The 18679-nt window shown below is 39.2% G+C and overlaps 1 protein-coding gene across 1 annotated transcript in view; it reads right to left on the reverse strand.

The window, feature by feature from the left end:
• Positions 1-18679, reverse strand: part of LOC121893697 (E3 ubiquitin-protein ligase RNF123) — a 159015-nt gene that overhangs the window by 17427 nt on the left and 122909 nt on the right. The window contains exon 38 of the mRNA XM_042405646.1: positions 4263-4357. Coding sequence (XP_042261580.1) covers positions 4263-4357 — 95 coding nt within the window. The remainder of the gene's footprint in view (positions 1-4262; positions 4358-18679) is intronic.

An 18679-nucleotide genomic window follows, 5' to 3' on the forward strand; every position in this document is an offset into this window, starting at 1 on the left:
TAGTTTCAGTTCTAAACCACACAGCCAAATCAATGCAAAAACAAAATGAAGGAAAATAGAGTTTAATTCAGATTCACTGGTCTCTATTCAAGAATAAAATGACTGCAAACTCAAAACCATTAACTGCTTCTTACTCAGAGTGATTGGACTTTCCACTCATGTGACAAATGCTTACATTAGAGAGAATGTCATTTCCTTTTTCAAGTACGAGCAGGGAGCAGAGAGCATTTCCTCTCTGCAAGGCACCCATTAGTGGGTTTGTGGAAGTGGACCTCAGGCTGTTATTCTCTTTCCATTACTCTCTTTCTTTTCCTCTCCTCACACGAGAGGGTCTGGCTGGAGGTCTCCTCTGAGGGGACGGTTCAGGTGCAGGCTCTGTTCTCAGGACAGGAAATAACATGTTGGGGATTTTTTAGTCTGCACTAAAAACCGTAGAGGATGCGAGACATGCCCACGGTTGCTTTCAAGAAGCATACATAGTGGTGACAACGTGACTGTGACTTGTTTAGTTTAAAGTAATTAAATAAGGTATTTCATGTTTAGTTGTTTTAATAGTGAAATGTTAAAAAAAACAGTGTAATGTATTGTTGTGAGTTGTGCTCTATACAACTTCTGTAGGTTTCCATGGTTAGCCTCAATGTTCCTCCAAAGTTACTGTACTGCATCAATGTTAGCAGAGTTAGCTGTAGGCTAAGTGCCAATAAAGCATCAATGTTAGCACAGTTAGCTGTAGGCTAAGTGCCAATAAAGCATCAATGTTAGCACAGTTAGCTGTAGGTTAAGTGCCAGTAAAGCATCAATGTTAGTAGAGTTAGCTGTATGCTAAGTGCTAATAAAGTATCAATGTTAGCAGAGTTAGCTGTAGGTTAAGGGCCAATAAAGCATCAATGCTAGCACAGTTAGCTGTTGGCTAAGTGCCAATAAAGCATCAATGTTAGCACACTTAGCTGTAAGCTAAGTGCCAATAAAGCATCAATTCTAGCACAGTTAGCTGTAGGCTAAGTGCCAATAAGCATCAATGCTAGCACAGTTAGCTGTAGGCTAAGTGCCAATAAAGCATCAATGCTAGCACAGTTAGCTGTAGGCTAAGTGCCAATAAAGCATCAATGCGAGCACAGTTAGCTGTAAGCTAAGTGCCGATAAAGCATCAATGCTGGCACAGTTAGCTGTAGGCTAAGTGCCAATAAAGCATCAATGTTAGCAGAGTTAGCTGTAGGCTAAGTGCCAATAAAGCATCAATGTTAGCGCAGTTAGCTGTAGGCTAAGTGCCAATAAAGCATCAATGCTGGCATAGTTAGCTGTAGGCTAAGTGCCAATAAAGCATCAATGCTAGCATAGTTAGCTGTAGGCTAAGTGCCATACAGCATCAATGTTAGCATAGTTAGCTGTAGGCTAAGTGCCAATAAAGCATCGTGACTCAGCGGTGACTCTGACTGTCTTCTCTCGCACACTCAGTATCTTACACGTAGTATTTACAGAAAATGTGAGAATTTACGGGACACCTGGTAATGATATTGCATAACTCACATTAGCATGTAAACATTAGCTACATCTTGGTATCAAAATGGTGGCTGCACTCTGACCTTTCGATTGACACCTCACTTGACCCAATAGGAGCTAACATGTCCTGTCCACAGCTTGCTATACCCAACGAGAGTCCGCACTGAAAGGAGGTGCCTTCCCCTCTCCCCTTTCGTGTAAAGACCGAGCCAATAGGAACAGATTCTGCCAATGACTGACGCTTCAAATAGCCAATGAAATTCCAAAAATGACCATATGCTGCTTTATTGCTTTTTATAAACATGGACATTATGTAAATATGAAGATTTTGCTGTGATTTACTTTGTATATGAACTGCTTTTCCACCATAGCACTTGTTTTGACTCTTTTCTAAGAATCAATGAAGTATAGGCTATATTTGTTTATGAATCAATCAATCAATAAATATTGCTACATTGACAGAATAAATCAATACATTCAATATTTAATAAGACTGCTATGTTGATAGCCTATAATTACTGAATCAATATGAATCTTTATATTGGCAGTCAATCACTGCATGGATGATTAAATTATTTTACCCACATTGAAGTTAGCAGAGAGCTAACTGGAACTTAACTGGCTCAGCTGGTGGACGTCTCTGGTGCTCAGTATTCATTCATCTCGCTGGAGCAGGAATGTCAAACCCAACATGAGATTAAAAACTCTGTATACTGTGAAATACAGAGAGATTTATCTGGTGGTGATAGACTTCATCAGCATTGTGTGAACTCGTTCGGCAAGGGCTTGAATGTAACGGACGTTCGTTTATATGTAAAAGTTCTGCACTATAGCTTTAATAATATTGTTGTACAAGTTATTGTACTGGTTTGATAAACTGGTCCTTGAAGCATGATGAAGCAGAAAAGTGATTTACAAAACCACTCTCTTCTCTCCTCCTCCCTCTCTTTGTTCCTCATCAATAATAAATCTTTTCTCTGGCCGGTTCAGCTCTGTGGTGGTGGAGTCTACGGGATCAGGTTTCTGCGGAGAGGAGCAGGAAATGGCTTCCTCCGGTCCGTCAAGCTCCGCAGGTTCACCCTCAAGGACGACAGGATCAGCGTGTCCAAACTGACGACTTCATCAGGCAGCGACGTTTTCAACTTCGTTTCCTGAAACCTCTCCGACTTGTTACTTAAAGGACGGTTCCCAGTGTTTCCAGTCTGTCTTTAAACAGCAGTCAGGTGTCTGTAATCATTCCTCCTGTTCATACTGGATATTAAAAGATCCTTCAAATGTGCTTTCAATGGAAGTGATGGAGGCCAAAATCCACAGTGTGTCCACACAGTCATTTAACAGCTGATGTGAAGCTGATATGAGGCTTCAGCAGTCTGACTTATTTCAATTTCAAACTGTGATCACAATGTTTTTTTGTCTGTTTGTCTGCTGATGTGTTTATGAAAGAAAGAGAAGAGATGCTGAGCACCAGCGATGTCATAAAATATTGAAAAAAGTTCATATTCATGGATTTTGTCCCTGCTGTTATTATTTTTTGTTCCTTGTCTGACTTTGATTTTGGGGATAATCATGTTCTCAGGTTTTTGAACTACAGTTCCCATAATGCTTTGAAGAATGTAAACAGGACGTCTCATTTACATTTAGTCAAATAGTCTCCAGTTAAAGTGTGAATCAGCTGTTAGCAGCGTAACATGATGCACAGACAATGTCTGTATGTTCAGATCAAATTAAAGAGTACAGTCTAGACCTGCTCTATGTGAAAAATGCCCTGAGATAACTTTTATGATTTGGTGCTATATAAATAAAAAATTATGTCTCTGAGAAGAAGCACGTACCAGTTTAATTAGTCTGGGATAATTAAAATAAAGTTTCTACTGCACAGAAAAACTGAAATATTTATATTTTCATCTCAAGTATCAACACTGGATTCTGAAAATGATTTTTACTGGTGTCACTCGTCAAATTAGTTTAAAAACTCACCGACAGTCTCTGCTACATGAACGTCTCAGCAACTCTCCAAACAGCAAATTCAATCAATTGTGAATCAGTTCAGATTCTTCACGTTGAGTCTGACTTTGGTGAACTTTGTGAAGCAACATAAAATTAGACTTATGTCTATGAATCTATTGCCCCAGTGCATGCTGGGAGGTTCCCAACACTTCATCATATATCAAGTCTCTACTTATTTTGCCTTTATTTCAAACTCGGAGCGTACTGTTACTCAGACGACTTCATCCAGGATCAACTAATCAGTCCTCAAACTGCCTTCATAGAACTACATCACCTGGATTAGTGAGTTAACAGGATTATTTGAGCTGGATAGCAGCATGTTGGTCTGAATTAAACCACATTTGAAGAGTGTAAGCTGTAAACACGGATGTAAAATTCATTCAACAAGTTTGTTTAACACAAGACGAAACACTGAATTTAAACAGAACTCCACACGGAGCTTTAAACAAGTCTGTGTACGAACTGTTCTTCCACGATGTCTCTGAACTCAACTCTGACTCGTACTCGGGATGCAGTTCAGCCTCTCAGAGACGCTTTAGTACTCTGACTGCAGACTAACTGTCAGTCTGAGAAAAGTGTGAAACATGAGCTGTTCTAATTCCCGAAGCTGTCACAGTGCAAAACATCACAACACATCCTGTATTCACCACCACCAACACTGACTCAGCACATCAGCTGATGATGTTTCAGCACAAAAAAGAGCAGGAAAACATCTGGAAGATCAGCAGGAAGTGTGTAGATGTTTCCAGACTTACAGCTGTGCTGGCTGCTGCCTGTTTGGATTCTTCTGTCAGAAACGCCAACATCAGCTCCACCTTCTGCTTCTCCTCCTCGCTGATGTAGTCCGTGTCTGTGGACAGAAAACACACAAACACACAAACACGTTAATGTGACGTACTGCGTATGTATTTATACCACTGGTCTTTGTGTATGTGTCATTATTGGATGGGTTTATTATTAGTGGTGACTGTCGGTTGGTGAAACACTCGGATACGATGCTAACCCGTCTGTTATCAAATATCTGACCTCTATTCATTATTTTATCTTAGCCTTTAGTTCCTGCAAATGTTGGAAGATAAACGTAATTATTTGATAGAACGCTATATTACCCATCACCTATCTGCTGATGATGAAATCCTTTCAGAAAATATGAACATTAAAGTTCTCAAAACAACTCGTTCTTTATTCCTGGAAAGTACGAAAGAGATAAATGTTGAAGACTGATGAATGAATCATCTGTTAAAAGTACAATTCAGGAAGTAAAAATGATGAAGATATTGATTGATGGAACATTAAAATAATCTTTTTAAATTGTTAGAATAATGTTTGTTTAGTTTCTGTTGTGTATCTGTGAAGAATTTATCTACACGTTGATTTATTGTTCTTTTATTGTTTGCTTCAGACTTTGTTTGTCACTGCTTTGTAAAGTAAAACTCTGGTAAACATGAATAAACTAATAAAACAGCAGTCTGTGCTCAAGCTGATCATCATCATCATCATCATCATCATCATCACTGTGTAAGCTGATGCTGGACTGAACGACACGGCGCCTGCAGGCAACATCTGCCAATCACTACAGAGATCCTGTTACAGCTGAAAGGCCCAAAATAAACCACTAAAGTCAGAGGAGAAATAAAATAAAGTGTGTCACTGTGATCATATTACGTTTGTCAGCCACAAATAATCTGACAAGCTTTGTTTATTTATTACACACTATCTGATTCTTCTCGTACTGCTGGACATGTTCTACAGCTGCAGCGTCGCCAACGGAAACCAGAACGTGATTCATTTTCTATCCGTCAACTAATCAGCTGATCTCTGCAGCTCTAAAGTCTAATAACTAACTATTATTATCTAACTAACTATTATTATCTAACTAAGATAGATAAATTACAGTAATAAATAATCATCATCAAACATTCTCATGTAAATAAATGTCTTGTGGTAGCTTTTAGCATGCTGTGATATGATGTAGCTGTGAATCAACCTATAAACAATTCCTGGAAACTTTTATGTGTCCGACAGAAATGTTACACATCACCGTTAATCAATAATGATGTTTTATGATGTAAAACGCTGTGGTTCAGGTCTGCTTAGGTTTAAAAATGATGGTTTGGGTTAAAATGATCACTTTAAGAGACTTAGGGTTAGGGTTTAGGGTTAGGGTTTAGGGTTAGGTTTTAGGGTTAGGGTTTAGGGTTAGGGTTTAGGGTTTAGATTAAGGGTTAGGGGTTAGGGTTTAGGGTTAGGGTTTAGATTTAGGGTTAGGGTTTAGGGTTAGGGTTTAGGGTTAGGGTTTAGGGTTAGGGTTAAGGGTTAGGGGTTAGGGGTTAGGGTTAGGGTTTAGGTTTAGGGTTTAGATTTAGGGTTAGGGTTTAGATTTAGGGTTAGGGTTTAGGGTTTAGGGTTAGGGTTTAGGTTTAGGGTTTAGATTTAGGGTTAGGGTTTAGATTTAGGGTTAGGGTTTAGGGTTAGGGTTAGGGTTTAGGGTTAGGGTTTAGGGTTAGGGTTTAGGGTTAGGGTTAAGGGTTAGGGGTTAGGGTTTAGGGGGATGTTTGTCAGACCGCTGTGAGTCCTTCACTCTGTTTGTTATTTTATAAAACTGATCAGATATTTGATAAAATGCAGGTGAAGCTGATCACACGCAGCAGATGATAATGAACAAAACACCACACAGGAAGTTCAAAGACAGAATGTAAGTCAGCACACTTCCTGGCTGCTGAAACACATCTTTATATATAAAGCAAAGAATCTCTGTCTGTATCGATTCATTGTTTTAAGTTTAATTCTCTGATTCCAGCTTCTTAAATGTGAATATTTTCTGGTTTCTTTGGTTTGTGGACAAAACAACAAAACATTTGATGACGTCATCTTGGACTTTGGGAAACACTGATCAACATTTTTACAGTTTTCTGACATTTTTTGGACCAAACAACTAATCAATTAATTTAGAAAATAATCAATAAATTACTTGATAATTGAAAGATCATTAGTTGCAGCCCTTCTGTGCTTTATACTTTAATCCTCATTTTATTCCTATTAGCTTCCACGAGATGGTCGCTAGTCTTCAGTATCAGTAAAACATAAAAAGACAAACAAGAAAAAAAACAACATAAAATATTCAAAATAAAAACAAAGATTTCAAACAGCAGTGACCAACAATCATAATGCTAACATGTTGATGTTTAGGTATAATGTTTCCTCATGTTAAACATGCTAACGTTTGCTAATTAGCTGACTGTCGTTAGTTTTGCAGATATTAAAAACAAATTATTGGACAAATTAAAAATGTTGACCAGATGGCAGCAGATGGAAAGTCAATCAAATCGATCAGTTATTGCGATTCATCCAGAGGCAACATGAATGTATTAAACTAATTTCATGATAATCTATCCAATAAAATAAAAAAACACAAATATGAACCTCATGGTGGCGCTAGCTACACTGGATTCAGACCTTCACTTTTTACACAATTTCTTGTGTTGTACATTTAATTTTAAATGGATGAAAATTGAAATTTCTGTCCATCAATCTACATTCAATTGTGTTGTAATATTAACATTACTACTGGTATATATGTGTGTGTGAGTGCGGGTGTATGTGTGTGTGCTTTTACTTGTGTTAACGTGTGCCTCTTTTTTCTTCCTTCTGTTTTCATTCTTATTGACTTGTAAAGTGTTCAGAGACTCTCTGAGCGATGTGCACTTTGATCAATGTGATTTTAAATCATTGGTTTTATTGTTGTGTGGACTCCGAGAAGACCAGCGACCACTTTGTGGAAGCTGATGGGAATCCAAATAAAGAATAAAGAATACAGAAAACAGTTGTTATCATACAGTCTGTTGGTGGTCAGGTCCCTTCAGATGACAGCGCCAAAGAGTAAGAATATGGTGATAAGATAGTAACCTGCCACTGAGCATGTGCAGGAACGCAGCTTTGCTAGCTTGTTGTGATCTGCAGCACAACAAGCTGGTGAAGCTGTAGACAGAACCGTGTTCCTGCACATGCTCAGTAGCGTCTGCCTTACACAGAACTACTCTGCCGAGACTGAAAACATGATGCTGTTATTAGTCTTTGGAGCCGTTTCTAAACAAACTAACGTGACCAAAGTCTTCATGATGAAGGAACATGTCACCCAGTGCAGCGATGAGATTCACTGACATGTTTTTAATAGTTTCTGGACAACAACAGAGGTCTACTTCCTCCACCTCTCAATACAACTCCAGACAGTTTGATAAATGGGAGCCACAGAGAGTCATTTAGAGTGAAAGTGATTATCAAATCCAGAAACAGATTCAGCAGCCTGAGAGCTGGACTGTGCAGGATGTTAGCCGTGCAGTAAAACCCACAGTTCTGTTTATTCACAGCAGTCATGATGCAATGTTTCTGTAATAAATCTTCACTTTCTCAAGTTTGTTCTTGTCTGTTAAGTCTTGATCTGATGTGTTCTCTGCTCTTTGTGATGAGGAACGCTGTTTTTACTGACAGATGTGACATCTAAATTCATGAAATGAATGCACGAGGAGTGAGATAAACACTGAGTCAGATAGATAAATTACAGTAATAAATCATCATCATCAAACATTCTCATGTAAATAAATGTCTTGTGGTAGCTTTTAGCATGCTGTGATATGATGTAGCTGTGAATCAACCTATAAACAATTCCTGGAAACTTTTATGTGTCCGACAGAAATGTTACACATCACCGTTAATCAATAATGATGTTTTATGATGTAACAACACTGTGGTTCAGGTCTGCTTAGGTTTAAAGATGATGGTTTGGGTTAAAATGATCACTTTAAGAGACTTAGGGTTAGGGTTTAGGATTAGGTTTTAGGGTTCAGGGTTTAGGGTTAGGGTTTAGGGTTCAGGGTTTAGGGTTAGGGTTAGAGTTTAGGGTTTAGGGTTAGGGTTAAGGGTTTAGGGTTAGGGTTTAGGGTTAGGGTTTAGGGGTTAGAGTTAGGGTTTAGGGTTCAGGGTTTAGGGTTAGGGGTTAGGGTTTAGGGTTAGGGGTTAGGGGTTAGGGTTAAGGGTTAGGGTTAGAGAAACATGTGGTGGGTTAAAGTTACTACTTCCTGAAAGTTAGATCACCTTTGTTGTCATGGCTACAATAATAACCACGGGGGAAGATCACGGTTGAAAACAGTGAAACGAAATGAAATGAACAGCGTCTCCTGTGGTAAAGTTCACTGTTGGGTTAAAGCCTCCATCCAGCCTCCTCCTCTCAATGAGGAAATGTCCACATATCTATCTATCTATCTATCTATCTATATATATATATATATATATATATATATATATATATATATATATATATATATATATATCATTAAACCAGCTTACTTTTAAGCTGATTTATCAACATGAATTCAAACATTTTATCCAACTACGCAACAGAAACATAGTCAGATTTTTAACAGAAACAAATGATCTGATAATCAGTGGCTGCAGCTTTGAGTCCTTCACTCTGTTATTTTATAAAACTGATCAGATATTTGATAAAATGCAGGTGAAGCTGATCACAAGCAGCAGATGATAATGAACAAAACACCACACAGGAAGTTCAAAGACAAAATGACAGTCAGCACACTTCCTGGCTGCTGAAACACATCTCTATATATAAAGCAAAGAATCTCTGTCTGTATGTATGTTTGTCCTTCACATATCTTGAGAATCATTCATCTGATCGACTTCACACTCGGTGGCTGCATTGCTGGGGACACAAGGGAACGCAGTCTCGAATTTGGTGCAATTTGGTCACTCAACATGTTCGATATTAATAAACTTGGAATAAACAAGCGATCAGCGAGCGGGGCGGGGCTTCTGGGCTCTGCTACTGCACGTCATGATCAGAGCTGTACAACCTGCCACGAGAGAGAAGAGACAACGACATCTCGCTTTGTTTGATAAAGTTAAAAGTTTGGCTTTGTTGCAGGTTTCTGACTCATTTTAAAAAAGATAATAGAAAAAGAGAGAGAGAGAGCTGAGAGCATGAGCGAGCGACAGAGAAAATTGGAAAGTTTCCTCCGTGAATGACAGAAACACAACGTTATTATCTGATTGTTTCACGGCGGTTATGTTCTAAAGCACAAATAAACAACCATCAAACACTCAGCAGGTGATTTACTGAGGAGACAGACGCTCTTTTGGTGCAATTTGGACATGCAACACATTTAATATTAAAAAACTTTGAATAAACAAGCAAACAAGCAGGTCTGTTTGATACAGACACCATCACATCACAGTGGGGCGGGGCTTCTGGGCTTCACGCTTGGCAAATGTACTGCTGAGGACCAAAGGAAGTGCAGCGTCGAGTGTGAAGCTGTTTGAACATGCGACACATTTAATGAGCTTTGAATAAACAAGCAAACAGCGAGCTGATCAGCTCCGTGTCTGAGTGCAGCGAGGTCTGTTTGATATAAACACCGTCACATCACAGCCGGGCGGGGTTTCTGGGCTCTGATTTGCTGAGCAGGACAAAGGCGCACCCTGCTTGCTTAAACTACCTGAGAGGGAGGAACAAGTGCACACAGGAGAAGAAAACAGAAGCAGAGGCAGTAAAACTAGCCAATAGGAGCGCAGATACATTTGATTGGCAGCAGAATCAACCAATAGAAGGCTGTAAACTGCTTCTACAGTTCAACCTCAGTTTAGTCTCACTGGTGAAGTCTCTGTCCAGATTAAAACCTTTTAATTTAATGAATCCTTATTGTTTTAATTGATACTTTTATCAGTTGACACATATATGTGCGGTTCTTGAGAAATAAGCAATCAGCCCGTTCCCGTCTTACTGCACCAGTAAGACCAATAAAGACCTAATCATCATTTGTCTCTTCTCATGTCTTCAGTCTCGCTGTCTGTCTGAAATAAACTGTCACCAAACATCCCAACAAACTACTTTTGAGCTTCTCTTCTGTTACGTTTAACTTCCTCTCTGCTGCTTTTATCCCTCTCCTCTCTCTCCTCTCTCTCCTCTCTCACTTTATTGCTTTTGGTTCGTCTTTCCAACCCCCTCCCCCCCTCCACCCCCCCATCGGACAGATCCTCTTTCAGCGTTGGAGTGCAGCCCAGTCTGGGCTGTGATATTGGCTTGTTGGAGAGCTGCCATGTTGATCTGCAGTGAGAGATAACAATCACTACACATGATATCTGCAGGAAGATGGAGGAGAGACTGAGAGGAGATGAGACCAGACTAAACAGAGAAACCTTCACCGTAAACTGAGAACATGCATAAAATAATGAAAATAAGAACCAGGGAAAGAAACAAAGAGAGAAGATGAACATTATAAATCTTTTCCAGAGGTTGTGATCTGCAGCACAACAAGCTGGTGAAGCTGTAAACAGAAGCGTGTTCCTGCACATGCTCAGTAGCGTCCGCCTTACACAGAACTACTCTCTGGAGACTGAAAACATGATGCTGTTATTAGTCTTTGGAGCCGTCATTATGGACACTGTTTCCCTCAGTCCAGTCATCTTTACAGCGGACGTATTCTGCTGTTTGTTGTTTTGTTGTTAACGTTGTTTACTCTCATATCTCAGATGTGATTCAGCTCCAACATGTACGGATGGATTTGAGAAGTTGACATTCAGAGTAAAGAAGGAGAAAAAGAAGTGAAATCCTGCTACTATAGTTTGTTTACGTAGCCTCCGGAGCCGGAGGAAGCTTCCTGAAGCTGACCAATCAGAACAGAGTGGGCTCATCAGGAGGCGGGCCTTAAAGAGACAGGAGCTAAAACGGCCTGTTTCAGACAGAGGCTGAACTGAGGGGCTGCATAAAGGACCAGTAGAAGATAAATAAGGAGTTTTTATTCCAGTAGAACCCCAGAATATAAATATAGAGGCTGGACATGTGCTGAATATGTTTCCTATTTAAACACGTTTTCTATTTCAACCTTTCCTTTTGTGCATTGGCCTGTTTGAGCTTTTAACATCCGACAACAACATTTAATTACTGACTGTGGCGACTCGCAGGCGGCTGAATGATGACAGCGGTCCGGGTCAGGTTGCAGTTAAATTTAGTTCCTGGTCCGGATTAAATCGTTATCAAGTCCGCCTCCTGAGTACGTAAGCACTATAATAACGTCACCTGATGTCATCATTACTACGGCTGCTAGAGGGCGCCGTCACTGCAACACGGACACTTACTGAAATGACTCAATCTGATGTTTTCTTGTGTAAATCAACGTTAAAATGTGTTTTTGAGGTGGTGGTGTAACACTACAGTACTGATGTTCAGGTGTTACATGTGTTTATGTGTCACCTGGTTGCAGATGCTTCAGTTTTAATATCAGTCAGAAGTGAGGAAACACAGTCTGACATCCTGACGCAGTCGTGACTCCGGCAGGAACGACGGCTCTTCTACATGAGTTTCATCTCTCTGCTGCTCGTCTTCATCTTTACTTCATCTGTTTATTAGTTCCTGCAGACTGAAGTGTGGAGGTTTACTCACACACAGAAACAACTCCAGAGAATAATCCTCAGTGATTCTACTTGTTGAAATTGAAAACATGAAAGATCGAGAGGTTTTGGTCCAATAATATGATAATAAATTGTTTTGTGTGGTGTGTAAAGCTTGTTAGCTGCCTGCTAGCCTCCACTGCAAACTGCTGATGTGTGAAATATTCACAATATTACTACCTGAAGAGAGATGAAATAAAAGCCTCCAGGTTGAGACACAGATGATCTGATCTTCCAGAGAAGCGTTTCTGTTCTCCGTCTGCATCGTGACTCATTTTCTATCAGTGTTTCAGTGTGTTTGTGTCTCCAGTAGTGAACAGTATTGTTGGTGGTAGAACTGGTGATGCAATGGACTGACAGCAGAGCTATGAGGCTAATAAACACACACACACACACACTCTGACTGTAACAATATATTCCTCACCATCACTACATGTGTGTTCAGAGTATCTGGATGTGTATAAAGGTCGTCTGTTTTCCCACGCTTCAGACTTCCATTCATTCACACCGACTCCTACTCATGCAGCCCCCCCCGGGGGTCAGTTTGTTCTTGATTACGACCTCAGGTCATTCAGTCCTCTGATTGTCTTTAATTTGCAGATCTTCTGCAGTAAGAACGTAGTTTAAACAACTAAAATCTACACGACAAAGATTTTATCTAAAGATCGCTGTGACGACAGTTTCACCGATGAATCAGGCTGCAGATTTTATGTAGAACAGCTGTTCAGCACGTTCTGTTCAGATTGAAGATGTATTTGTTTGCTTTGCTGTGACGCTGCAGTAGATCTATAATCAATACTGAACCTGCAGCTTTCAGGCGTCCTTTAAAACTCTTATTCTTACGTTATTTCTACATGTTTGACAGTTGACAGTGTCATCAGTAACTGTAGTTGAGTGAGTGAATCAACTTCCTTTGTCCAAGAAGTGACTCTGACAATCACCAGGATGATAACGTTTCATCCTGAAGGAAACATGAATGTCTGAACCACAGTTTTCTGACAGTTCATCCGACAGATGTTGAGATATTTCAGTCTGAACCGGAGCGCCGGTCTGCAGACATGCAGCTGTTTGTTAAACCTACTGAATGAAGTGAAATAATGAAATGGAGGCTGAAGCCAGAATGTGTTGCTGTTGCATTACAAACTGTACTATTTACTGTTGTTCCACAACAACAACAACAACAGCACAGAAAAAAAAAAAAAGAGAGAGAAAGCAGCTCAGCTCTTCTCCCCCCGAGGAGCAGAGCCGGCAGCCTCGGACGCACAACACTTTCACTGATTTGCAGCTTTTATTTGGGTAAATAAACATATGCAGCAAAAAACAGATAGACTGGAGGTTAATGAGAGAGAGAGAGAGAGAGAGAGAGAGAGAGAGGGAGAGAGAGAGGGAGAGAGAGAGAGGGAGAGAGAGAGAGAGAGAGGATCATTCTGTTTTTCCATCTGAGCCTCTCTTTTGCCTCTAAAAACACTCCACACAGTCTCATCCATAATACATTGAGGGCTGTGGGGACTGGAGTGCCTCCACCAACAACACACACACACACACACACACACACACACACACACACACACACACACATACACACACACAAACCAACAAAGCCTTGAGAATAGGCAGGATTCCTTCCCATGGTGCATCATTATGTCACAGAAACAATAAGAGACCTGGAAATGTTTCATCACGTTTTCATGTGTGTCGATCAGCTGTTGATGGTAAACAGAAATAAATCTGAAATAAAGATTGATTTTTGTTTCCTCTCTGTTTGTTTTGACTGGTGTTCTTATTTTGGTCAAAACTGAAATCACAATAAATGAAGAAATGAGAGTTTTCTTGCTGTTTGTGCAGTAACAGCGCCCCCTACAGCAGCGCTCAGAATCTGCGTCCAACCTGACGATGTCGGCGCTGGAATTTGATTGGTCCAATATCTGTGTGGGCGGGCACTAAAAATTGTCTGTAGTATCACTAGCAGTTAGACATCATGTTTACGTGTCAGTGAGGAAGTCAGGTGACGTTATTATAGAGGGAGGAGTTGTTCACTTCCTGTTTACAACCAACACTTTTTCCACAAATATGTAAAAAAAAAAAAACCGTTAAGATATTTTTTGTTGTAATGATAAATGTAAAGAGCTGCAGTTCTGCTGAAACTACAAGAATCACATGACTCAGACGGACCAATGAAACGGCTTTAAATCTAAGCAGCTGCGTCTGCTGAAATTATTCATTCTGATTCATCATCTGGTCTGAAAAATGATAAACAACAGTCTTCAGTTAGCTTGTTGGGTCCGAGCAACAGTTCACAATCTAAAGATACAACATGTATATAACATATATATTCTATATATATATATGTATGTCCAATAAAAACAACAATCATCACATTTAAGTAGCTGGAAGCAGAAAATGTTTGGTATGTTTGATCGAAACCATTAATCGATTATCAAATGAGTTCATCGCTCATCATCTTTCTTTACTTTTTAAAAAAACAGAAGTGATAATGTCCCACCAAATGATTGTTATATACATGTTATATACGTTGTATACATATGTATGTTATATATGTGTTGTATATGTTATATACATGTTATATACATATGTATACAACACTTGAACCCTATACATATGTTGTATACAACATATACATGTTATATGTTATATACATGTTATATATGTTATATACATATATATGTTATATACATACATCTTATTTTACACTTCTTTTTCCTGTATTTTATAGCAGCTTTTCCATTCATTTGATTTATTTTAATTCTGCTGATCTTCAGTTTTTACATGAATGTTTTCCTACACAAATATTTATTTATTTTAAATTCATGTACTGTTGAGTATTTGTGTGTAAAAGTGTTTTTTTATATGTGGAAGACTTAAAAAAAAAAAGAAATATTTTTTACTATCTAAAGAAATATTTTTTTTACATTGCAGATTGATTTTATATCAATAAACTAAATGTTAGAGCTCAAATTATAACTCATTAGATTTCTTGGTGTTAGTATTATGTTAGTATTATGTTAGTATTATGTTGGTATCATGTTGGTATCATGTCCGTATCATGTCGGTATCATGTCAGTATTATGTCGGTATTATGTCGGTATTATGTTGGTATTATGTTAGCATTATGTTAGTATTATGTCAGTATTATGTCAGTATTATGTCAGTACTATGTTAGTATTATGTTAGCATTATGTCAGTATTATGTTAGTATTATGTTAGTATTATGTTAGTATTATGTTAGTATTATGTCAGTATTATGTTAGTATTATGTCAGTATTATGTTAGTACTATGTTAGTATTATGTTAGTATTATGTTAGTATTATGTTAGTATTATGTCAGTATTATGTTAGTATTATGTTAGTATTATGTTAGTATTATGTTAGCATTATGTTAGTATTATGTTAGTATTATGTCAGTATTATGTTAGTATTATGTCAGTATTATGTTAGTATTATGTTAGTATTATGTTAGTATTATGTTAGTACTATGTTAGTATTATGTTAGTATTATACAGTCTCATTGCCTTGAAATATAATGTAATAATATAAATATAAATATTATATTTATATATAATGTAATGTGCAGTCCAGGTGTCAGTAACGGACATTTACCCAGAAACCCTCTGGTACAGTTTATGTTGCATCATGTGGCGTCCCGTCAGGAGGAAACAGGACTAAACAGATGAGAGGAGGTTCAAACTCATCGAGTGTGACCTCCACACACACACACACACACACACACACACACACACACACAAACAGACCAATCCTCCACATGATGCCATGCGAGGTGGTCATGGAAACAGCTTGTGTTCCCATGGCAACAGAGGAGGATGCCGTGGTGACCAGGCCATCCCCTCTGGTGACAGCTCAACTCCAGGACACCTCGCCTTTTTGCAGCCAGCACACACACACACACACACACACACACACACACACACACACACACACACACACACACATTTAACGCTGTATCTCACTTCAGAAATCCTGCTACTCCTCGTTCATCCTGAATATCTGCTAGTGATGATTAAACATTGATGTTTTCACACAGAGAGAATGTGATTGTGGCGTCTGCAGAGAGACGGAGCTGCGTCGACGTGTCGCCTGTACACACACACGCACACACACACACGCACACACACACACACACACACACACAGCGCTGCATGTCTGCATATTTTTACATAAAGCTGCTGCGCGGCTCGGCTGCTGTTCAGCCTCCATCTCATGTGTTTGAACTCATCGCTGATCCCTGAACGTCTCCGTGTGTCAGCCGGCTGTTCGTCTCTTATTCTTAAATGTCGTTAATTGTTTGAATTTGTGGTGAAAAAAACGAAACTATGTGGAGACAAAGACTGAAACACGTGAGTGAGATTTCTTTCATGTTCACATCCAGCAGTTACGGAGCAACATTATCATTCATGTGGAGTCGTGTTTCTGTCCAATATTCACTCTCTTTTTACTCTGTTTTCACTCTCTACCAGCTCCTGAGGGAAATATCTGGCTCTTTATCTGCTAAATGCTCCACTATGTTCACCAGCTCGTCTACAGCTGACTGTGAGCAGGTAGTGTTCAGCAGCTTTTTACAGCTTTTTCTCTCTGAAAACGCTGCTATGAGACGCTGAGAGTGAACCAGAACAGTAAAGTTGCAGCCGGACAGATAAACAATGAGCTGAAACTCACTATAAAGCTCCGTAAAGCCGAGAGGAGCTGCAGAGTCACTGATGATTCTCACCATCACGTTACACACTGACAGCTCAGACTGTGGAGAAACATACGTTACAGATGCTTTTTGTGTTTTGTGCAGTCTCACCACCACAACATCTTCTTCCTGACTGACGTTATATTCGATGCTGTGATCGGTGCAGACTCTGCAAACGCTGCTCTGATTTATCTGAGAAGCTCTAAATGTGTCTTTAAAACTCGTTTGGATTTGTATTATTTTATTATCAGTCAAGGTCGATGTTGTGACCTTCTCTTCTTTAGTTGCTCTACTGGAGAAACTCAAATCCTCCTCAGTGCTCCTCCTCTCATTCTCACAGATCCTATCAGAGGCTCACTGAAGTCTTTTGTTTGTTTGTTTGTTTGTTTACAGTTTTTTGCTTTTCCTTTCTTTTTTGAATGTTTGTGTGTTTCTGGAGGGAGAAATGTTTGTTTGTTTGTTTGTTTGTTTTTCTAATAAGAAAATGACTGAAACACATCCAACATGTCACATGACATTAACACAGTTATTTGTATTATTACATGAATTGACTTCATTAGTAGTTATATTTTCTTTTACTTTGCATTTTTGGATCATTATGCACCAAAACAAAACAACATGTGGAGATGAGTCTCCATCATTCATCTGCTTTTTGCTCAATATATGAACTAATGTTGATAGATATAGACATGTATATTTATATATATGTATATATGTATATATGTATATAGATAGATAGATATGTCTGTGTTTCAGAGGCTGTGACTGGCTTCATCACCGTCAGTGTGTGTAATAATATTTCACATTCAGCAGAAACATGAAGTGAAACGTGAAGTGCAGCAGAAGAAAACATACGAGAGCAGAGCTGCAGCCCCAACGGAAGCATCTGCAGCCCCGACAGAAGCATCTGCAGCCCCGACGGAAGCATCTGCAGCCCCGACAGAAGCATCTGCAGCCCCGACGGAAGCATCTGCAGCCCCGACGGAAGCATCTGCAGCCCCGACGGAAGCATCTGCAGCCCCGACGGAAGCATCTGCAGCCCCGACAGAAGCATCTGCAGCCCCGACGGAAGCATCTGCAGCCCTGACGGATGCATCTGCAGCCCTTGGCTCAGTGAAAGTCAAGACTAAATCACGTTAAGAACATAACGGGCTGCTTTTTAAGCCTCTCAGGCCCAGAGGAACACTTTCACATGAACCCACTGGTCTATCAGGCTGTCAATCAACAGATCATTCAGATTATTCATCTGACGAGCTGCAACAGTCAGTAGATTCATCGACTGACAGAAAAATAATCTGCAGCTATTGTGATGATCAAATAATTGTTTTATTAGACTTTTATTAAAGTTTATTCAGCTTCTGATGATGTCATCATTTAAATCTCATCAATAAGTCAGTGAATATTTTGGACTTTTGACTGTTGATCAGACCAAATGCTGAGCTCTATTTTTCACCATTTTCTGACATTTTATAGACAAAACAATTGATCAAGAAACATAATCAGCAGATAAATCGATAATGAAAAGAACTGATAGTTGCAGCTCTACTCAGGAACCTTCTTAAAGTCACTGAAACTGAGACTCCTGAAGACTCGCAGGAGGTTCAGAACATCTGAAGAAGCTGCAGCAGGAACCAAAACTACACATTTTATTACAGCCGGAGCTGACCAATCAGAACAGAGTGGGCTCATCAGGAGGCGGGCCTTAAAGAGACAGGAGCTAAAACGAGTTTTTATTCCAGTAGAGCCCCAAAATATAAATATAGAGCTGGAGATGTGCAGAATCTCTCCTCTTTATCATTTTATCAGGATCCACATCATGATTATCATATCGTATCTTTGTCTTATTGTTTACTTTGTTGTTGTTGTCTTCATGGTGTCTTGTTGGCGACACACTGACAGACGTCATAAATAAACTAATGAAATGACTTTTTCTCTAATCTTTGATTTTTGCTGAAATATTGGATCATTTGAACATTTATTGAAATGAAAGCATGTGAGAAGTTT

This window comes from Thunnus maccoyii, chromosome 3 (genome assembly GCF_910596095.1).
Source record: "Thunnus maccoyii chromosome 3, fThuMac1.1, whole genome shotgun sequence".
Taxonomy (NCBI): Eukaryota; Metazoa; Chordata; class Actinopteri; order Scombriformes; family Scombridae; genus Thunnus; species Thunnus maccoyii.